The sequence below is a fragment of the Littorina saxatilis genome, linkage group LG8 (genome assembly GCF_037325665.1).
Source record: "Littorina saxatilis isolate snail1 linkage group LG8, US_GU_Lsax_2.0, whole genome shotgun sequence".
NCBI lineage: Eukaryota > Metazoa > Mollusca > Gastropoda > Littorinimorpha > Littorinidae > Littorina > Littorina saxatilis.
Genome location: NC_090252.1, coordinates 47,844,595 through 47,867,841, shown reverse-complemented (window position 1 = coordinate 47,867,841; position 23,247 = coordinate 47,844,595). Strand labels below are relative to the sequence as shown.

The 23,247-nt window shown below is 41.3% G+C and overlaps 3 protein-coding genes across 3 annotated transcripts in view; 2 read left to right on the top strand and 1 right to left on the bottom strand.

Annotated features, from left to right (window-relative positions):
- Window positions 1–23,247, top strand: part of LOC138973718 (uncharacterized) — a 327,086-nt gene that overhangs the window by 182,479 nt on the left and 121,360 nt on the right. The gene's annotated exons all lie outside the window — the stretch shown is intronic.
- On the bottom strand, window positions 161–10,650 carry LOC138973717 (uncharacterized). The gene is made up of 2 exons (XM_070346445.1): window positions 10,327–10,650; window positions 161–4,990 (listed from the first exon to the last, which is right to left on the bottom strand). Exons 1-2 carry the CDS (start codon window positions 10,637–10,639, stop codon window positions 4,182–4,184), a joined length of 1,122 nt encoding a protein of 373 aa, XP_070202546.1. The 5' UTR covers window positions 10,640–10,650; the 3' UTR covers window positions 161–4,181.
- LOC138974695 (uncharacterized) lies at window positions 11,808–12,269 on the top strand. Its single transcript, XM_070347415.1, has one exon. It carries the CDS (start codon window positions 11,808–11,810, stop codon window positions 12,267–12,269), a length of 462 nt encoding a protein of 153 aa, XP_070203516.1.

Below are 23,247 nucleotides of genomic sequence, written 5' to 3'. Positions count from 1 at the left end.
GTAGTATTGTTAATTAAATATTTTTTCTTCAGTTTTTTATTTTCACATCTTACTTCCTGGGGTGTATTGCACTCTTCCTAGAGATTAACTTTTGAGTTGTATTCAGTTTGAAAGGTCAAGATTCGGATTAAATCAAAATTCAGTTTTATCTGTAGTCTCTTCGTTCTGAAGGCTATTTTTGTTCATGTTTTCTTGCTCCTTGATTGCCTGTAAGAAATATTATGGGGGCCTTGTCTACATAAGACAACTTTACAATACACAATAGCCTTTTGAATTTTGCTTATCTGTGTATAGCGTTTGTTAACGAGCAGTTGAGGGGGTCAGAAGCATGTCCGCAAATGTACAAATCATGAGTAGGATCAGATTCCTTACCGTTTAATGTCACTATCATTTATACCTTTTATTGCCAGAAAGCCCCAGGTTCTCCAGAACAAGCGCAAATCGTGTAACAATCCACGAAGCTGTGTACTGGATTAGCAGTCGAAACTGCATGACCTGATAACCACCCCACTGATTATGAACCAACGAAAGAGTACTGACAATCACGAAGACAATGTGAACCAGCCACAGTGCAAGCATGCTCATTTTTTTCAGCAATTGCTAACAACCGAGAGCTCTCCAAGTCTGGTTAGCCCCTTTAAAGTGAAAATTTGAAAACTCCATGTTTTAATTTTCCCCCTAGTCCATGGCAAAAACATGCAATGTGCAGGCAAGTGTTTCCTCCATTATGTCCTGCCATTGTTGTCATTCAGTGATATTCTTGGCATGTTTATGTCAGAGATGTTTCACATAAGTCAGATTATCCGATAATTGGTCCATGTTATTTGTGTATGTGTGTGTTTTAAATATGTATAAGTCTATGGACTGTTTACAAGACAATGCTATTTAGTTTGGCCTAAGCATTTGATTTCTAGGCCTCGCCCACTGCGTGGATGGGTAATGACAAGAATTCAGACCTCTGCACTTAATTTGGCTTACGAGCCAAATGCTAAATAACCTGTTTCAATAAACAAAGCTTGAATTGCCATTGCTATTGGTGCTACAAAAAAGTATTATTTTTAATCCTGGTGACATGTCAAACATCATGTACAGTGTTGAGTAAACAATGTGCAATTCTATGTGAAATCCTATATTTTTGCCCAATATTGGGGCTTTCACTTTCAAACATTGTGTAAAATGACAGTTGAATCCATTGTGTATACAAGTACATTACATCCCAAGCACAATTTTAAATCACATGATCACACGTTCAGGTCTATCATTGCCGAATATGGAAATCCCTGCCCAGATCGGGACATGTCCACTCTTTGCATTTAATAATTCCAGTGACAGTTTGACCATCGACGGTACTTTTTCCTATTTATAAGTTTTAATTTGAAATTCAGCAATGTTCTCCGAAGAGATTGCTTACAGCAGCAGCCTTTGACAATGTCCTGTCAGTAATTGGTCAAGTACACAATGGCCTTGGAATTAATTGTTCTGTGTGCATTTGTACATGTGGAGATTCAGGATACGAAAACTGTTACTCATCTGTTTTGTGATTTTGTGATGACAAAAACATTCACTTTTATGGATTTTTTTCCTCCAGTATTACTGTTTTTTAAAACTTGTTTTCTGCCATTTTGTTATCATTCACTGATATTCTTGGCCTGTTTTAGGTCAGAGATGTTTTACATTTGTCGGATCTGATAATTCCGTAATTGGCAGCGGGCAAATTGTGAGACTTATGTCCCTGCCATTCAGTGAGTTGTGTCTGCTTTGCTGATATTCTCTAGTCCAATACAAAAGCATGCAATTTGTATCCATATTTTTTCCCTCCGGGTAGGGGCCTGTGGAGTCTTTCTGTGCCACAGGATAAAAAAAAAATACCCCCGGCGTGTCTCCTGTCAAGTAAACATGTTCATTTTAGTTTCTTTACCTCTCATTTTGTTTATTCACAATTATGACTTTTCTATCCGTTATTCATCTTTTCTTGTCTGTCCATTTCCTCTGAACTTTCTGCTATCTTTTTGCTTAATCTGATAAATTCATCTTTCATCTTCTTACAAAATTCTTGAACGCTCCGCTCCCTTTGTTCCTTGTCTCGTGATTCTTGTTCACTTTAATTTGTTAGTGTTCTGATGTAAGTCCAGCAGTAGGTAGATTAAATTCTATTGTAACAAAGTACTGGGAACTGGCCATCTTCCAGTATGTTTTCAGTACATTGTATGTGCGGCTGCTGGGGCACTTTATGATAGGTTATGGCGATTGTAAAACAAGGATTACTTGACAAGGAACTTCCCCTTCCCCACCATCCCCAGTCCTGAGAAGGCTCTTTTTAGTCGACTGGGCTTAAAACAATAATGTTATGTATCCATATTTTTTTCATAAACATATTGTTTCAAGCCCAGGCGACCACCAAGGGCCAACAGTTTTTTCCTCTTGTGGGTGTTAAATTTAAATTTTGAGTAATAAGTGATACAGCCGGCAAAAAAGCGGACGAAAGTCACAAAATCAAGACCTCCAAATGTTGGATGTAGTATTTGGAAAGTGTATTAGCTTTAATAAACGTTTTCCCAAGAAACAGTTTATCAAGGATGCCAACTTGTCATTTATGAACACTTAATTCATTTTACCCAGTAATTCTGTAGCTTTTTTTTCTTCTTTTTTTTCACTTTGAAAATGTTACCGTCCAAAAGTGAAAACTGCAACTTTTGCCAAGTAATGCAAGCTGTGTCACAAATAATTATGTACATGGAAAATTGCAATGTTTTTTATTTTTTTTAATGTTTTTTTGTTTGTGTGTTTTCATCTTTCATGGGATATGAAACACAGGCGAGATGAAGGTCTGGGTACTTCAATGAAGATATGACAAGGTGGGACATACACTATTTCATGTCGCCAAGGTACAATCGCCGGAAATAATAAGAGAGTTTGCTCCGTTGCTTTTTGGCGCGGTTTGACGTCACTCTTCTTATTAACAACCCATCAAAATGAATGCCCGTTTAAAAGCAAGGGAGCTAACTCGCTTATTATTTCTGGCGAGTGTACCTTGGCGACATGAAATTGTGTATGTCCCACCTTGTCATATCTTCACTGAAGTACCCAGACCTTCGTCTCGCTTGTGATATGAAACAATGAAGCACTCATTCCTAATATCACCAGAATGATTGCAACGTTTATGAACAGTAAAGCATACTGTTATTTGATTTTACAACGTTTTTATTTGCAAGTACTCCAGAATTTGCACCACAGGGACTACTTGTATTTCGTTGCTCTGTATTGTCCAGATCATGTCCGAGGGTGATTAAGTAAAAAGCATATCATTCATTGTTGGCTTTTGTTCTTTATGGTTTGCACAATTGGCCACATAGTGTGTTGTTTTATCTGTCTCCAATATTCCACAGTGAAATATACACCGCTGCACATGTACAAAGACCTCTTAGCTAACAATGCATGTCGTTGTTGACAATTCCAGGAAAGGCAGCATTGTTCAACAAATTATTCTAAACTAATCAAAAGAAGTTAGGGAACACCCTTCATTTTCACATGTTTTTGTAAATCGACGATACTGTCAAATCTATGCAAGCTAGAATGCCGTATCCGCACTCAGCAGACTCCTGCCTTTGCTGTACAGGCTTGGTGTGCGCCACGTGCTACTCGAGAGGTCAGTGGCAGAGCGTTGAAAATCGCTCAAAGGTTGCAAAATGTTACCCTTTTTTGCTGCTCCAGCATTTTTGCTACACCGTGTTTCTGACAAAATGATGCACTGCAAGTGGAACTTTGGAGACTTCGACTGTGAACATTTGTCACTGGTTACCCCATAAAAGCCAGGACTTGGGCTCACCAGGGCACAGTTTGACCATGGTTGGACGACAGAAGCTCGGGCGCGTGCTAATTTCGAATCCTGTGACAGTATCGTCGATTTACAAAAACACGTTAAAATGAAGGGTGTTCCCTAACTTCTTTTGATTAGTTTACATACTGACAAAGCCCAACAGCAGCAATTCAACACAAGCATGTCCTCAGTACCACAGTCCATATGATTCGATGTGTTGTGGATTTATTTGCAGTTGTGTAACTTGTGTTCAATGAAATGAAATGTGATCAAGGCTAGTTGCCTGAATATCGGCGTAAACTCAATACATTTATCTGAATCTGAGAACTTGTTGGGTGAAATAAAAATCCCGCACTATGAGAATTCACTGCAGGTATTCATCAATGGAAGGTGGGTCAATTTCAAAGTAGTTCACAAGACCACCATGCGCTGGGTACATGCAGGTCAGACAATTCGTCAGAATGGCACCCACATGGTACAATTTGCCAACGGGCGAGAGAAAAAGCTTCAAGTTTTTCTTGTAGTCCAAGAAAGCCCAGTTCTCAACCACTTTTCCAAATCCAAATTCAACAACTTGGCGAACTGAGGACATGTCCGTGTTGAATTGCTGCTGTTGCGGTGTCAGATTGTGTCCCAAAAATGGCCGATAAAGATGGGGCCTCTGTGGGTATGCAGGATCACCATATATGCAGAGAGGTTGTCCATTGATGTTGTAATGCCTCTCCATGTGATCCAGCAACCCACTGGCATTCAGCAGCGCAGCATCATGGCGCCGCCCTGACATTGGTCCAAAAAGGTTGGCAATCAAACCATCGGGGGTAACGATGCTTTGGAACTTGATTCCGTGGACTCTTTTGTGGCCATTGAAAAGTTCCCGTTGGATTTCGGACGGCCTGCATATTGGTCTCACTGTTCCATCGATGAAACCCCAACAATTCTGGAGGGGAGCACCTTTGTCCGCAATAACATCGCAGTACATGTGCAACTGAGGCAAGGTCAGCCATGGCTGGTTCAGTTCGATGATCTTGGGTGAGAAGTTGTCGTAAATGTGATTCAGTCCCAGGTTGAACAGTTGGCACAACGCCGACTCACTCCTGGGAAACATCGTGCCAAGGTCCACATAGCGACACGGGTACGCGAGGCGACGTAGTGTGATGCACAGTACCTCCAAGCCTGAAACAGTCGAACAAATTATTAACTTAAATTGAAATGGGAATAAAAAATACACAAAGTTTGACAGGATGTGGATCTACCTCTTCATTGTTCCTGCAAGCACAAAAGCAAAATAAAAATGTTTCCATGTTGTGTATGAAAGGATACACAACACAGTCTGCCGGAATCAGTGTCCGCCTCACTGTCAGAATACAGAGACAAAGACGGACTGTCAATTCTAGGATTAGGGTTAGTACACAGAGTCCTTATATAATGCCACTTACACGGACACTTGTTCCTTTTACATCGGTCCACCAACATCCTGTGAATGATTGTGTGTGAGAGAGGGGGCTAGTTAGCCGACTGTATACCACACTGTTTATGCACGGACCTACATTCTACTGGATGGCTGTCTCAGTGCGCGCTCTCTCTCTGGCCTTGTCTGGCAGTGAGAGAAATGAGGTCAAACCAACTGCTAGGGACCGATCACATCCGGTTTCAATTCCACCAGCAATGTCGTCTGCAAAAACTTCAACGTCGACGACATTCTTCGGGTAACATGAAAGCTATTACTATGTTTTCCGCGTATAACTTATGAACTGTTGATTTTACAATATTGAAAATCTTCTTGCTTGCGTTTTTTGTTCTCCCTGTCGCCGTAAATACTCGCTTTGTCGACTGTAAGTTGTGCAACAGTACACTTGCAGACTTTCCTACTCCTAGTCTACTCACAGGCGGAAGGTATCGTTCACTGGACCACTACTTCCATAGAAAGACTAGTATTTACGGCGACAGGGAGAACAAAAAACGTAAGCAAGAAGATTTTCAATATTATAAAATCAACAGTTCATAAGTTATACGCGGAAAACATAGTAATAGCTTTCATTTTACCCGAAGTAGTGGTCCAGTGAACGATACCTTCCGCCTGTGGTCTACTAAGCTAGTAGTTTGCAAACTTTGGCTTGTTTGTGTTCTCATTAATAGCCTTTTTGTTTTCAATTCGTATAACAATTAGGAATATTTCATAGACGGTTTTTTTTCCCCTCACAGGACGAGGATGAATTCGATCTGACAAAATGATGAAGAAAGGGGAAAAATGAAGATTTTTGCTGTGTTTGTTGGGCCAAATTTTTTTAAGTCCAAAAAAGGTGAGAAAATATTCATAACAAATTCAGTTTTGTGTCTTTTTCAAATCTGTTTGCTGCATCTTTTCTGTGACCATTGTGGCTATGCACTGACACACAAGAAAGGGGAGAAATGAAGATTTTTCTTACTACATCACAGTCAGGGATTGTTGACATGTACATTGTCAAGAGGTCAAAACAAATTTTAAAAGCTCTTGGACACTGCACTAGTGTTGCTCTAATCAAGGCGAGTCTGGAACAATAGGTCCACCCCACCAAAAAGTCAACATGGAATTAGTTATGATTTTTTTAGCCTTTTGGCTTGGGTACGGCCAAGTCAAAAAGGTGGGAAAAGTTAGAAATAGTCATAACAAGTTCACTTTTGGGTCTTTTTCAAATCTGTTTGCTGCATCTTTTCTGTGACCATTGTGGCTATGCACTGACACACAAAAAAGTGGAGAAAGGGGAGAAATGAAGATTTTTCTTACTACATCACAGTCAGGGATTGTTGACATGTACATTGTCAAGAGGTCAAAACAAATTTTAAAAGCTCTTGGACACTGCACTAGTGTTGCTCTAATCAAGGCGAGTCTGGAACAATAGGTCCACCCCACCAAAAAGTCAACATGGAATTAGTTATGATTTTTTTAGCCTTTTGGCTTGGGTACGGCCAAGTCAAAAAGGTGGGAAAAGTTAGAAATAGTCATAACAAGTTCACTTTTGGGTCTTTTTCAAATCTGTTTGCTGCATCTTTTCTGTGACCATTGTGGCTATGCACTGACACACAAAAAAGTGGAGAAAGGGGAGAAATGAAGATTTTTCTTACTACATCACAGTCAGGGATTGTTGACATGTACATTGTCAAGAGGTCAAAACAAATTTTAAAAGCTCTTGGACACTGCACTAGTGTTGCTCTAATCAAGGCGAGTCTGGAACAATAGGTCCACCCCACCAAAAAGTCAACATGGAATTAGTTATGATTTTTTTAGCCTTTTGGCTTGGGTACGGCCAAGTCAAATAGGTGGGAAACATTAGAAATAGTCATAACAAGTTCACTTTTGCCTTTTGGGTCTTTTTCAAATCTGTTTGCTGCATCTTTTCTGTGACCATTGTGGCTATGCACTGACACACAAAAAAGGGGAGAAATGAAGATTTTTCTTACTACATCACAGTCAGGGATTGTTGACATGTACATTGTCAAGAGGTCAAAACAAATTTTAAAAGCTCTTGGACACTGCACTAGTGTTGCTCTAATCAAGGCGAGTCTGGAACAATAGATCCACCCCACCAAAAAGTCAACATGGAATTAGTTATGATTTTTTTAGACTTTTGGCTTGGGTACGGCCAAGTCAAAAAGGTGGGAAAAGTTAGAAATAGTCATAACAAGTTCACTTTTGGGTCTTTTTCAAATCTGTTTGCTGCATCTTTTCTGTGACCATTGTGGCTATGCACTGACACACAAAAAAGTGGAGAAAGGGGAGAAATGAAGATTTTTCTTACTACATCACAGTCAGGGATGTTGACATGTACATTGTCAAGAGGTCAAAACAAATTTTAAAAGCTCTTGGACACTGCACTAGTGTTGCTCTAATCAAGGCGAGTCTGGAACAATAGATCCACCCCACCAAAAAGTCAACATGGAATTAGTTATGATTTTTTTAGACTTTTGGCTTGGGAACGGCCAAGTCAAAAAGGTGGGAAAAGTTAGAAATAGTCATAACAAGTTCACTTTTGGGTCTTTTTCAAATCTGTTTGCTGCATCTTTTCTGTGACCATTGTGGCTATGCACTGACACACAAAAAAGTGGAGAAAGGGGAGAAATGAAGATTTTTCTTACTACATCACAGTCAGGGATGTTGACATGTACATTGTCAAGAGGTCAAAACAAATTTTAAAAGCTCTTGGACACTGCACTAGTGTTGCTCTAATCAAGGCGAGTCTGGAACAATAGGTCCACCCCACCAAAAAGTCAACATGGAATTAGTTATGATTTTTTTAGCCTTTTGGCTTGGGTACGGCCAAGTCAAAAAGGTGGGAAAAGTTAGAAATAGTCATAACAAGTTCACTTTTGGGTCTTTTTCAAATCTGTTTGCTGCATCTTTTCTGTGACCATTGTGGCTATGCACTGACACACAAAAAAGTGGAGAAAGGGGAGAAATGAAGATTTTTCTTACTGTATCACAGTCAGGGATTGTTGACATGTACATTGTCATGAGGTGAAAACAAATTTTAAAAGCTCTTGGACACTGCACTAGTGTTGCTCTAATCAAGGCGAGTCTGGAACAATAGATCCACCCCACCAAAAAGTCAACATGGAATTAGTTATGATTTTTTTAGACTTTTGGCTTGGGAACGGCCAAGTCAAAAAGGTGGGAAAAGTTAGAAATAGTCATAACAAGTTCACTTTTGGGTCTTTTTCAAATCTGTTTGCTGCATCTTTTCTGTGACCATTGTGGCTATGCACTGACACACAAAAAAGTGGAGAAAGGGGAGAAATGAAGATTTTTCTTACTACATCACAGTCAGGGATGTTGACATGTACATTGTCAAGAGGTCAAAACAAATTTTAAAAGCTCTTGGACACTGCACTAGTGTTGCTCTAATCAAGGCGAGTCTGGAACAATAGGTCCACTCCACCAAAAAGTCAACATGGAATTAGTTATGATTTTTTTAGCCTTTTGGCTTGGGTACGGCCAAGTCAAAAAGGTGGGAAAAGTTAGAAATAGTCATAACAAGTTCACTTTTGGGTCTTTTTCAAATCTGTTTGCTGCATCTTTTCTGTGACCATTGTGGCTATGCACTGACACACAAAAAAGTGGAGAAAGGGGAGAAATGAAGATTTTTCTTACTACATCACAGTCAGGGATTGTTGACATGTACATTGTCAAGAGGTCAAAACAAATTTTAAAAGCTCTTGGACACTGCACTAGTGTTGCTCTAATCAAGGCGAGTCTGGAACAATAGGTCCACCCCACCAAAAAGTCAACATGGAATTAGTTATGATTTTTTTAGCCTTTTGGCTTGGGTACGGCCAAGTCAAAAAGGTGGGAAAGGTTAGAAATAGTCATAACAAGTTCACTTTTGGGTCTTTTTCAAATCTGTTTGCTGCATCTTGTCTGTGACCATTGTGGCTATGCACTCAATGTCAAAAAAGTGCAGAAAGGTGACAAATGAAGATTTTTCCTTCTTACAAGACAATGTGTGATTTGGCACATTTTGCCTCAGTCTTTATCAAGAGCCTGTCTAACCCACTTTGAAGCTGTTGGAGACTGCAGTAATGTTCCTTACATCAAGGCGAGTGCACAATGGTGCATTTCTAACCCCCCCCCCCCCCTAATGTTCACTTTAATATCAATCAATCAATAGATATTCAGTCACAGTTTAACTAACTCATTCACCCTGATCACTCACTCATCCATCCATCACAACAACACTGTTTGATGCACACACTCGGCCTGCCTTCCGCACTGGGAAGCCGCCTCGCTTCGCAACAACAACAACAACAACAACACTGAAAACTCGCCGGGAAATACCCCCACGTACCACACGTGTCCTTGTTTCTTCCGACTAATATCAACTTTGGAAAAAAAGGACAAAACTGGATGAACAATTCTACGGCCCCAGCAATCTCATTACTCTGAAAGGAGAACCGGAAGTGGCTGGTCCCCAGGTTTCGAGGTTGACCGATATTTCCACTCAAGTGACCTAGATCCTGAGACAGCCATCCAGTAGAATGTAGGTCCGTGGTTTATGCTTGCAAAAAATAAAATCATAAGCCCCCAAAAGTTGTTATAGCTTTTAGTTTTTTAAGGCTTATAAAGCTACACTTACATAATTATTATGTCATGTGACGGTTCCTGAGACTGATTATTATTGTAAAGTATACACCCAAGCCTGGAACTGCCAACAAAAATAAAAACATATCGATATCAAAATGAACTACTGTAAATAAATACTATATAATATAAGCTATTCGTTCCAGACAGCTTGTATGAGGTATGAGGAAGATTAAAAGATCAAGATTCTGGTGCAATTCTAGGAAATGTATTAAGCGGTCATACATTCAAATTCTCCATCATCCTTAAATTACACCATATATCCAAAGGTTACCCTGGTGTGCCCGCTCAATTACACATAGAATATGACTCCTATTTATTTATTTAAAATGTACATAGTGCTCAGCTAGTAACGACTGTCGCCTCAGCACATAAAGACTAGTAAGTTGCTACATACCTGGTGCTACGGTGCCAGTTTCAGTTCGCATCATGTCAGGCATCCGCAGTAAACCCCTGAGTTGTTCCACATCTTGGGCCGTGTGGAACCGAAAGTACCTCTGGCACTGATAGTCTGTGTATTTTGAGAGGTCAAAGTTTTCTGCAAGGATTCCCCTCCTCCCAACACTTGGCTTCAGGTTCAGCAAGAGAAGGTCAAAATCCTGCGTTGTTCGTCGCCTGCGTTGTACCTCTCTATCAAACTCATCGTCTGTATCCATATCCTGCGCGTTGAAAAGATCCTCATCATACTGATCAGAGTCGGATGAATCCATAGTTGACAATCAGGACCTAGAACAAAATATATTTTAAAAAGTGTTAGTGTTTATATAAATATGTATTACACTCTATATACTAGTAGTCTGGTCCAAGAAGGAACATCGCATGCTTTGTAAAATGGACTAATAATTAAACAGTCAATACAATGGCATAAACACGCTGGGTTTTCTGACAATAAAATTGGGGTGGGGTTGGGGCAGTGCCGGCTCTTCACTTGATCCATGCCCGGCTATTTACTTTCAGGCCCAAATTACACCATGTACAGTACTAAACCGTGTCAATTTCTTAAATATTTTTTTTTATCAAATGCATACTTTTTTTTTATACATTTAAACTGAGATTGAATCTGTATCGGTATATCAACATAACAAGGAGGGTCAGAAAACGGCGGGCATACGCAAATAAAAGGCGAGTCATGCGCAAATGAAAGGCCGGGCATGGCAGGATATGATCCGCTGACTGGGCATGGCATAATTTCAACTCCACGAGTCAATAAAGGATTGACATACTCGCATTGCACACACAAGAGCTTCACATTTTTCAATTCATGCACCTGCTCATCATCAATAATTGTATTTCACAAAAATTAGATCATTCATGTTGAATTCCAAGATTTACTCATTCGAACTCATTATTTTTTTTTATCCATTTCACGCATCTCAATTTTTACAACTGGTAACAGCCTATGGCAAAGAGCTCTACCGAACCATGTAGGCAATTATACCCTGAGTATTCCCCATTCTCAGAAAACGGCCCTGTGCACACGCCTGTGCCGATTTAGAAGCCTTTCCCCAACTAGGGGTTGTTTTGTACTTGTCACGTCTGTCCTCGATCAGAATGAAAAAAACAACCCTATGAGGTGGTCCAGAATCGGGCATACTTTGATTATTTTCAGTCCAAATAAATCACACAGACTTTGTTTATACAAAATCACATACGAAGCAAGAATAAAAATTCGATGCGATGACCTACTTCTGCTTCGCCATTTGCTTTCTCACCATGAAGTTGGATAAATGTACCAGGATCAGCACCTTCAAAATATTTCAGTTCACAACAGTTGTCTACCTCCAATGAACACATTCTCAGCGCTGAAAGACTGTGAAAGGGTTGCGGCGGAACTTCCGGGAGTGCACCACCACCGTCAGAGCTGCTACGTACAAGGCCATGGTCAGACCGGTCCTTGACTACGCCTCGCCAGTCTGGGACCCAATCTCTCAGAAAGACGTCACGGAGCTTGAAAAAGTCCAACGCAGAGCAGCCCGTTACGTCCACAACAACTACAGCGATCGGACCCCAGGCTGTGTGACCAGCATGCTGAAGACCCTCCAATGGGAACCACTCGCCGACAGAAGACTCACCAACCGCCTCACTATGCTCTACAAGATCAACAACGGCATAGTCGACATCAACAAGGCCGAGTTCTACACCTCTGGCGACAGCCGCACCAGAGGAGCCCAGAGACTGTTCCAGGAGAGGGCATCCCATCCTGTTCTCTTCAACTCCTTCTTCCCCCGAACACTGCGTCAGTGGAACAAGCTCGACCCTAAGACCACAGTTGCTCCTTCACTGGAGTCCTTCCAAACTGGTCTGGGTCGTACCCACGGACTTGCCTCGCTGACACAGTAACCCTGCAGCTCTTCGTGTAAATAGTTTTATACTTTTAACCATCTTCTCGGAGTTATTGGGTCACCCACCACCAGTAACCAATCACCCAGTACTCCGCCGCTGGACTACAGACGTTCTGATGAACCCAGTCCACATCAAGAAAGAAGAAGAAGAAGAAGAATCTAGCAATGCATAAAATGGCCAACAAATAAAACTGTTAGTGTGCAAAAATACTCACAAAAGTTGACGAAATATTCTTCGTTTTGGGCGGGTGGAAAACGTGACTGCGTTTTGACATTCCACGTTCCGTTTCAGTTGACCTTCACCTTTCCAGCGAGAGACCCCCGAAATGATGACGTTTACCACAACTTCAAAACGAAACGTCGGGACGTTTCGTTTATTAAATCTCCGTATTGAAGGCAGCCTTTCCGGTGGGCGCACACAACAAAACGATATGATCAACGGGCTTAAGCCCCCGGAATGGAACCAAAGTACCGGATTAGTGCTTGGTGAAGAACTTTGATTAAACGGCTATGTCCAACACCAGCACCTCCACTGAGAAACTCATAGAGGCAGTTGACCAGTTTTGAACGCATGGACACAGTGCATTACATACTTACTTAGCGTTTTTTTGAGGGTCGACAACAGCTGTTCAAACGGGCTGCCCCACTTGCTCCATGACATCAACTTGCCGTCCCTGTTCGTCCTCCATGGCCTGGAACTCTTCCTCTTCCGGTCCCATCTCTTCCGCGTCGAGATCTGTTGTGGGAACAACCCCCTCGATGACCTCATCATCTGCACCTCCAGCGTCCTGTTGCTCTAACGCCTCACGCACAGCTGTGCCACAGGTGGATACATACTTGCTGCGTACTCGACTGATGGAGTCTTCGTGGGTTTTGAACTTGGTTTCACGGTTGATGCTAATCAGATCCTGTTCTTTGTTTCTCCAGGGATGGAAAAGCATCAGTTGCTCTCTGTAGCAGTCATCCTCATCCTTCAGCTTGTTGAAGTTGCAGTAATGGATGACTTTCGACCACCGGCGCTTCGTGACAAATCCCTGTCCATTGTTAAGCTTCACACGCTGGTCTGTGTTCCCATCACGGTCCACGCTGTGATCGTCGTCGTGCGGTTGGTCAACACCGGGGTCTTTGCTGTTGATGTTGAAATCTGCCACAAACTCCGCTAATGACACGCCCTCCATACTCTCAGGACGAGCGACATACTTGTCCAGAAGTCCTGGACACATCACGTCAGTGCTCGATCTCTGGGCTCATTTCTTTCAGAATCTTCTCAGCTTTCAACATGCGGACACGCTTTTCCGGACGGCCAGTATTGATAAAGACACACGCACGGCTGGCCTGACTAACGGGCATACGTAGGAGATAGTAAAATGTTTCCTGAGCAGATATTTCACTGCTGTTCAGCAAACAGTTGGCGACAGCACAAAGCTTTTCCCGAATACTGCTGTTTCCCTTTCTCGCGTCAGGCACGGCGTTGCGCAGGAGAGCTGACATACCACGCTGTGATTTGCCAACATAGTTTATTATGTACATAACACATTCGTACGGGTCAAGAACAAACTGGATGTCCATTCTTGCTCTCCATGTCCGGGTTGTAAGCATTGCTCCTTGTTTCTCCCAACCCTCTTTTCCAGAACAACTCTGCTCGTTTCAGAGTTGTTCGGATACACAGGAGATAATCATCTTCTGTGCATCCAAGCTCCTGCAGAAACTGAGCATGGGTAATAGTTGTGTGCTTTGGTAGGTCTTTCAAACCGTTCTTTCTCCTTGTTTGAAACCTCATCTAGTGTCAGAGGAGCTAGAATCATAGTTTAAGACATGGGGAATTTGGGAATCTTGAACCTGCAACTTTTTTTCTTTGCCAGACAGCTTCAGCAGCACAAACACAGCCACACCTGCTTGAAGCTGTCTGGCAAAGAAAAAAAGTTGCAGGTTCAAGATTCCCAAATTCCCCATGTCTTAAACTATGATTCTAGCTCTTCTGGCCAAACCATGGCCAGGGGTGGTTTGGCCAGGGGTTCTTTCTTCTTTTCCTCCCAGAACGAAGGAGAACCTCTCACCGGTCTGAGAATACGGAAGCCTTGATGAGTGCTCACCATATTCTCAACGGCTCCGTGTTGGAGAATATCGCGAGCAGTGTATGACCTGTCCTGAGTTTTCTTTCTAAGACACGTTTGGACGGAGCTCGCAATTCGAATCATCTCCATTTTCTTGTATGAAAAGACAAGTTTCGGAACTTTCGTCGCTCGTCTGTCATACCTACGCGCTTCGTACTTGGCAATGTCGGCGTAAGATACTGATTCTGACTGCCCCCTTCTTTGACCGGCGTAAATTGTCGGGAAAGACAATTCCTCACAATCTGCGTCTAACACCACTGAAATATGTCTCTGTCCCTCTCCAGGGGCAAACCTTATTGCCTCATCGCAATCAAGCAAGGTTTCATCCACCCCTGTGTTGACCGGGTCATCGTTCACAGTTTCATCCCATATTTCTTCTTCCTGCGGTTTCTCCGCATTTTGATCATTTTCGTTTGCAGCGGGCGTAGGTGACGTTTCTCTTGCTGCAACATGCTTGTTATCCTGCTCGACTTTTTGAATATCCGCACATCGGTCGGCCGGGTCTACAACAAACGGCTCTTCAACTAACGGATGCTCTTGAAGCCAATCATCTGTCAGAGTGGTCACTCCATGTTCTCGGAAGAGTGGTGTGCTAGCCAGACACTGAGCGGCTTCGTAAAAACAACGCGTGGTCGAACTGTCTCAAAAATGTAGTGTCCCCGATAGCACATCTTTCGCATGAGTTTGATTTGAATCGTTTGTGCGTAGGAAAATGACCGCGGTAGAATCGAAACCGTAGTACCGACCTCAACCGGTACATTTACAACGTTTTCTTTCAAACCATGCTGGCGGTCTACACCGAAGAGCCGAATTTGCATAAACGGAATTCTTGGCGAAACGAGTCTTCCAGTTGTGTCAGACCTCGCAGTTTTGGCGGTAGCTCTGGAAACGCAAGACCGTTTGCTAAAGACAGTCGCGGAACCTTTCCGTGTCGGACCGACTTATATCATGTCCCGCAGAGCCATTGCTTTCTCTGAGAAGTAGGCACGCAATGACAGTAGGTTTTGAGAAAGTCGTGGGAAACACCCTGCGTAATCAAATCTTTCTCAGTGTAATCCCTGACTGATTTTTGAAACCAAAGACTGCCACAGCATGTGCACACATAAGTTGGTCCTTTCGTAATGATACGCTGGTAATCATTCCGATGTTTGCCTTTCTTTGCGCGGTCATTTTGAGCCAGATTGGGATTGTTTCTTTCAACGTTTTGTTCATTTTCACAAACAGCAATTTCGTTTTTAGGTTGGCCTTCAACATTGCGTTGATTCTTAAACTATCTTCGTTTGTTAGGAACCGACACATCACAATTCGATGGGTTAAAACCAGAACCATCCAACTGGATTTCCACCATTTTGAGAAATGGCCACTTGAAGATTTCAACCCCTTATAACAAATAGTAAACACAGGATTGTAGCCCTCATATTTTACACACTTGACTTAGAGGTAACACTGGTCATGCACACTAGTAATCAATTTAATTGAACAACTTTTTCATATGCAAAAAAGGTATAATTTGTTCTGCTTCCAGAATACACTCCTGCTCTTTTCTCAGTTCTGGAGCTAGAAAAGCCCAGTGCACCATAGCTGCTTCTGACTTCCACACAGACCCCACTGTGGCCTGTGCTACAGCAGTCAGAAGCAGCCTCCTCGCACATAGCATGTTCTGCTTCCAAGCAAAACTTATACTGTACATTAGTTCAAATCGTTTTTCAAAGTTTATTACCGTCATAAACAAACAAATGTCAAGTCACTTGCAAAAATATCATCAAGGACTCATGTATTCATTCATTGTGTGGCCTAATGAACGCAACACGCATAAATAAAAATTAAATTGCCGGTACTTTTCATAGCGAAAAAAACCCACAACACACACGCAAAACTCTCTCTGAAATCATTACACTTTTTTTTTATTGTGTTTTTCAAGAAATCCCAACGGTAATCTTATGTTGTATCAGCTCATATCGTTTTGCGTTACGCACAAAAACTACAAACCCAATAACACTAACAACAAACCAAACGAACAAAGCAGCAAACAAGCAAGCAAACAAACGAATAAACACAAGGCTGAAGGCGCATTTTAACCACACAATGCAAATGGTAACAAAATCACGAGCTTTAGATCCTGACTGCATGCTCTGTTCATTATCAAGAAAACAAATAGGCATTCTTACCTTTTGTTGTACTTTCCTCTTCACAAAAATGTTGTGCAGAAAGGTCGAAATAAATAATACACATTTTGCACTTTTAACAGTCGACCTCCTGTACTGCTTTTGTCTTTGCCGTTTGACCAGTTATTCCTGTGTAAAATTCATCTCTGAGTGTCTTCGCTTTTCGAACACACCTTTTCCCGTAGTCCCGGGTTGCAGAGTCTTCAAGTTCGGCTGAACTTCTTCTCATGAGGTGTCACATAGGATGCTTCCTTCATCGATGACAGAATTTTCTTTGTTGGGGTTCCATAAACAGATGGAAGAGATGCTGTGGTAGTTTCACCTTAACCGGGAGCAGTGTCTGACATATATACTACAAGCTGATGTGAATACACCTACAGGGTAACAGAAACTGTGGAAGCACACACAGGAGAAAGATGTACAGGAGTTGGGTAGCTTGATTCATTTTTGAGGGGTGGAATCACAATCAGCAAGTATTGGAGTTGATGCATGACTCGAACAGGAGGATAACCCCCATTCACCATGTTCTCAAAAGGATCTTCGATTGAAGAAACAGCACAATCGTCATATTTTGGGGTAGATTTTGCCAATGGAGACGCATCAAAGTCATCAGGTTTCACTTTTAGCATTGGCAGAAAGGAGATTATGCAACCGTAATCCGTGAATCCGTAGGACAGTCTCCTGAAATGCATGGTGCTTCTTACTTGCCTGGACGGCCTGATTCATCTCCTTTCAAACAGCGTCTGCAAAAGACATGGATACTATGAATGTTATCTCCTTTGAACAGGCAATTACTACATGTACTTCTATTTTAAAATTATTAACCGATAATTAAAAAAAAAGGTAATTGCCTCCGTATTATCGCTTCTGCGTTAAAACTTTGGATAGTTTTCGTGTTTCTATTCACACAAACAAATGAAACATTAGTACTTGATTACACTCTGACCACTCATGCTCATCAGTTTGACATTGTGATAACCTCTGAATAACAAAATATATTAGAGTCAATTAAACTGACAAAATCCATCAACCAAATCATTCATTAATCCATCTTTACAAGCATACACAAATACTGTAAACACTGTACTCACATTTTTTAATTTTTTAACAAACACTAAAGAGCTGCATGGATACACTACAACATTTAAGGCATGAGCACATGCACACACCGTCACACACAAACACACACTGACACAAACAAACACACACGCGCGCAAGAACATTCACGCTGAAACAAACACATTTACCTGCCTGTGTTTTACAATTAGGAAAACAAAACACAAAAAGCTAGGAATCAGTTTGCAGATACAGGATTTAGACTGAATCAGAAGGTTAATCCCCTATATATTTTAAAAAGGAATCTGAATTTCAGCTTTTATGGTCTGTTCAAATGGGGAAAAAACATAATACATGAAGATACTCACTTGAATCTGTGTCCTGACTCGAGCAACAGCCAAATTGACTGTACAGCAGATGTAAAAATGGCAGAGAGCTGTTCTCTGTTCAAGTGTTTTCAGAAAGTGGACCATCCTTTTGTCAGTTTAGCACACCCCCCCCCCCACCCCACCCCACCCCCTTGCACCCACTTTACCACCAACCCCCCTCCCCGGCCCCAACCCCCTTATTACCACCCTCCTCCCTCAATATCAAGGGACTGCAATCTTTCCTAATTCATTCTTCATACACTCTTTATCACAGGAAAGTTAATTGTGTTTAAACCCTGTACATCCGGAGTCAGGAATTCGGATACTGACACTTGACAGGTGTCACTGACCTGTTTTAGTTCCCACAGTCTATCAAATTCCTTTTTCTGTCGACAGCAGACTCTACTACTGCTAGTTACACTATTCTGTGTGCTGGAGGAAATCCTACACCACACAGAAAGGGTCAAGACCAGATACCACTACCGCGAATGTGCGCTTATCTGGCTGCGCTGAAAACAGGAAAAGTGACTGTGACACAGCAAGCAGAAGAGGTCAGGTGACGATGGCTGCATCTGGCTCGCAGTGAAACACTCCCCTTTCCCCACAGGCCTCAGTAGCAGAACAGACTAAACTGAACTTAGCACGTTCTGCTTCCAACCTGGATGGAGTTAGAGGGTTCTGCTTCCAAGATGAGCAGGAGAAATGCTTGGAGCCAGAACAAATTATGACTTATAAATACGCAATTATGCAAGATTTTCAAGAATCCTTCACAGAAAGTGAGAATCATGTTACCATAAGTCAAATAACTATAAAGTTGCAAAACATGTTATTTGGAGGTAATTGGTTCTGGTTTTAGCCCATCGAATTATCAACAGCCTTTATTTTTCGCGTTTCTGTGTTTATTCGTGTTTGCTGTGGTTGCCTTTGGCTCTTCACTGATTCATCGGTTTCTGCAAGGCTTTTATCACGACATGTTACAGATCGCCGCCGTCGTTTTTGTCTGCGCTCTTTCTCGGCATAATCTGAATCTCTTCGGTTAACACGTATTCGATCTTTGTTCACTTTACGTTCACGATCCGTGTACTCAATTTTCAGTCTGAATGATGTCATTCTCTCCCGATTTGTGTCTCTCTCTCGCGTTCGCAATATTCGGTGTCTTTTCTTTTTGATGCCATTCTTTGTCTATTTCTTTTACATTCTTGGGTGGATCAGTCTTTTTCCTGTCTTACTGACGCAATTCTCGGTCTATTTTCTGCACGCTCTAATTCAGCAAAAGAGTTGTTGTTTCTGTTTCTGAACATATTTGCTTGGTTTTTCATTTTTCGTGCTGTGTTTTTTGAAGCACCTGTCATACATGAAACACCCATATATTGGCTTAGAGTTGGTGTCGGTGCTACCCTTTCATTGTCAGACATAGTTCCAGAGAGAGCGTTGACACAATGCGTGTGATCAGTCTCGTCAATGTTGTTTCCTTTTGACTGTGATTCATCCGCAGACTGTAACTGTTCCTCTCTTTTTCTCCTCTCAGAATTTCTCACTTGGCAAGACTTTTTCTTTAGCTTGGGCATGTTTGTGTATTTGCCCGCCTGCCTGCCTGCTTGCTTGTTTACCGATAATATCGGTCAGGCCTATACGTAGTATTTGCTACAGAACCCTGATCAAGAAAAACGACTAAGAGAAATGTGAGCACATACCTTCAGTCTTGACAATACTTACACAATCACCACAATCGCCTAGTAACGGCAACTTAGTTCCTTCATTTGTAAAGAATACGGCGATTCTAAACTACTATTTATGTCGCGACATGTCATAGCTAATAAAACAGGCCAACGTTGAGATGCTTTCTTGAGAAAAAATAAAACCAGGGCGGTTTACCATTTCAGTCATAGGTGCTTGGAACTGAACCAGTTTCTCATACTTCAGGTTAGACTGAATTACAGATGCTTGTTGTGTTTTGTCGACAACCAAGTGACATGGTGTGTGTGTGTGTGTGTGTGTGTGTGTGTGTGTGTGTGTGTGTGTGTGTTTGTGTGTGTGTGTGTGCCACATAGATTTAAAGCGTTGAAACCCATACTGTGTATAATTAGTTTATTTTCAAGGCCTGTTTAAAATGCTGTTCAAGACGCCTGTAACTTAAGGCTTGAATATGAAATTGGCATGCAGGGAATGTCTGACGCGTGGCGTTACTTAACATTTGTTTACACTTCCTACCTTTGCTTTTTCGCACGTGTTTATCGTGCAGCTAAGAACGGCGAAAGAACTGCCGATTGAGTTGAAGCAATTGTACATTAAATTTGTGTGAATGAATGCATATGCGTGAATATGATAACATTGAGGAACAAATAACGACTCCAATTATAAGTTCCCTCCACTGTATTGGTCCAAATAAACGATACAGGTATGATGCATACACACATACACACACAATCATGAAAATAAAGATATCAGGGTTATGGATTCACAACCGGGTACTCACAGGTTTGAAGACATAGGAAAATCCGTTTGACAATCCCCTGCCGAGTCTATCAAAACTCGCTACCCGTGAGGTATACAGAAACAAAACCACACACAGTCCGTGAAATCTACTGTGCAGACACCGACGCACGGTCAGTGTGCAGACAGAAACACACAGTCACAGTTCACAGTTAGGATTCGGGCCAGACTGAGGCAACCGTCTGATCTAGTTGCTGAATACTAATTACACCTTAATTAAGTAGGTCCTCCTGGACATTGCCTAACCCAACTAGATCACAGAAAAAAAACTGCCGATATGTCCGTTCACTTGAAAAAGTAGCGGTGTACTTGATACTCCGACTGGCGATCTCGACCTAACCAGTTCACTTCGTCCCGTGACGTTTTCTTGGTCCAACCACAGGAGCTTGTATCAAATCGCCGGTCGATCATTATTTACAGTCCACTACTACGACATACTACTAGTACTATATACTACAAGGAATATAACGCAGAGTGCTCCGCACTGCCGACTCGCTCCGTTTCAAGCTTTCTACATCACTTTCTGCACCCCCTTCCCGAACGCACGAAACTCACACACAAACAAAAATGATTAAGCTTTCACTTCATGCAACAAACTCGAAATAACCATTCACCAACTTCGAGAAGTTTGTCAAGAACGGGCTCGGTGTCCACACCACTCCATGAGAGGAACCTGGAGCCTCGACAAATCGAAAGTGCAACTCGCGCCGATGTTTTCCGCTTTTCGTACGCTCTCAAGGGTGTACAACATTCTAGCGGCCTGCAATTAGTCCACTACAACTGACGAGTTACACAGCAGCCCCCAAACACGTGAAATGATACACAAAACATTCTCTTTGAGCTTAATATTGAGACTCAGCCGTTTCCTTCGGACGAATACAGAAGGTCATTTCCGCCAGCAATCGGCAGTCAAAAAGCGCGTGACGTTTCGATTGGTTAAAAAGAATAATAGAAAGCTTTTTTTGATTGGTTGTAAATAAATCGAAAGGAAAAATTATTCGTGAATGGCCATTACTTTTGATCATCAAGTTATCATCGAAGCAAGGATGAAGTTATTAACATGGCAAGTACTTATGTTAATGATTATGATGTGTGTGTGTGTGTGTGTGATCGAGTGTGAGTGTGTGTGTGTGTAGCATGGGGCAACCATATTTTTCTATGGAATTTTTTCAAACTTTTTATATGTAACTACATTCTCCAAAGAATTGTAAAGCAGTTTAAATTTTGAAGATCAGTACATATTTGATTTTTTTTTAAATTGCGATTTTAGGGCTGCTGAAAAATTCTGCTGAAAAAATGACCGGCACCCTTTACAACCTGTCCTGCACACAATTTCAGCTAAATCCTGTTGTAATTGATTTAAAGGGCTTTCTTGTCATAAATACTATACAACAGAAATACAAACAAGTACACAAACAAAAATCAGGTATTTTTACATGATTTAGTAAAGTTTTGATTTCTATTGCCATGAGTTATCTTTTTTAATGTGTAAGTCTCCATTTGGCTTAAATAATCTTAATTTGTAATGTTGTTTCATTTTTTAATTATATGAAGATATGTTGAGGCGTGTGCTAAGTTAAAACATCTAGGCTATTTCATTTTTCAAATAATGAAGATTTCTATGTCTAAGTGTTTTATAATTACACATTAATTAACATGCTTTCATTTGGAATTTCGAGGTTGTCATCGTGGATTGACGCCCGACCAAAGTTAATTGAAGCCCGACGGAGCGATTATGTTGTAATTCAATCTGACGACGATCTCTTTCCTGCTTTCATGCGATGGTAAACAGACAGAATTGGTTCTGTTCTGTTCACACACTACTTTCAGTCCACCTACCTGCAACTGCAAGGGTCAAGTCCCAAGAAATATGTATCTGTATTCTTATCTTATCACTCTACTCCTCTTTTGTTTTCTTTCACATACATTTTCCCTTCTTTTTCGACGGGTTTCTGGACAGCTAACTCAAAACAAATTCTTTTCATCACAAAAGCGATCTTTGGAATTGACTGATGTAGTACGGAAGAATTCATGCATCAACTTAAGGCACGTATTTGACGTCATCACTTTGCATACCTTATGGTCTCGGTATTTCGCTGGCCTTCATATAGTTGAGGCTGTATCAATGCGCCTCGCCAGCAGGTAGCTAATGGCTTTTTTAGCAAGTGGCTATCGACAAATAGTGACCGGTAATTTTGAATGAGTTGTGGCATTCTGACCAATCACAGGATCTGTTTTATTAAAACGCAAACTTGATTGAATTACAATCTTCTTTAATACTTTACCACAAAGTTAATTATATTTGTTCCAATTAAAACACAAAACACAATTCGTCCAACCATTCATTTAGACAAGACACATGTAATGTTGTTTCTGTAGCTGAATTTAATTTTTGCTTCAGCAAAGGAAATGAATTTTAGAATATTTTGAATAACAAACTAACAAAATAAAACATTTCTTATCAAAGCAAGGCAGATATAATCCTTTCACACAATGTAACTTCACCACTTACTACTTGCATATTTCCTAACATTCTAGAACCCCTGGAGCAATTTTTTGATTAATGCTTTTGTGAACAAGAAACAATTAACAAGTGGTTCTATCCCATCCCCCCCCCCCCCCCCCCATACAGACCATAAAATAATGCAGCATAGTCCCTACACTGTAGAGACCTCATGTTATTTCAACATAACAATAACAATAAAAACACTTTATTGTCCATTAAAATGTTACATAAAAATGGAAAAATGTTCTTACTGTTAACAAATAAACAAGATTAA

Excerpts from the sequence above, each read along its gene's own strand:
- LOC138973717 (XM_070346445.1), bottom strand. The coding sequence starts at position 10,639 with ATGGATTCATCCGACTCTGATCAGTATGATGAGGATCTTTTCAACGCG. Across the intron at positions 4,991-10,326 it reads AACTGGCACCGTAGCACCAG|GCTTGGAGGTACTGTGCATC; the intron begins GTATGTAGCAAC and ends CGACTGTTTCAG.
- LOC138974695 (XM_070347415.1), top strand. The coding sequence starts at position 11,808 with ATGGTCAGACCGGTCCTTGACTACGCCTCGCCAGTCTGGGACCCAATC.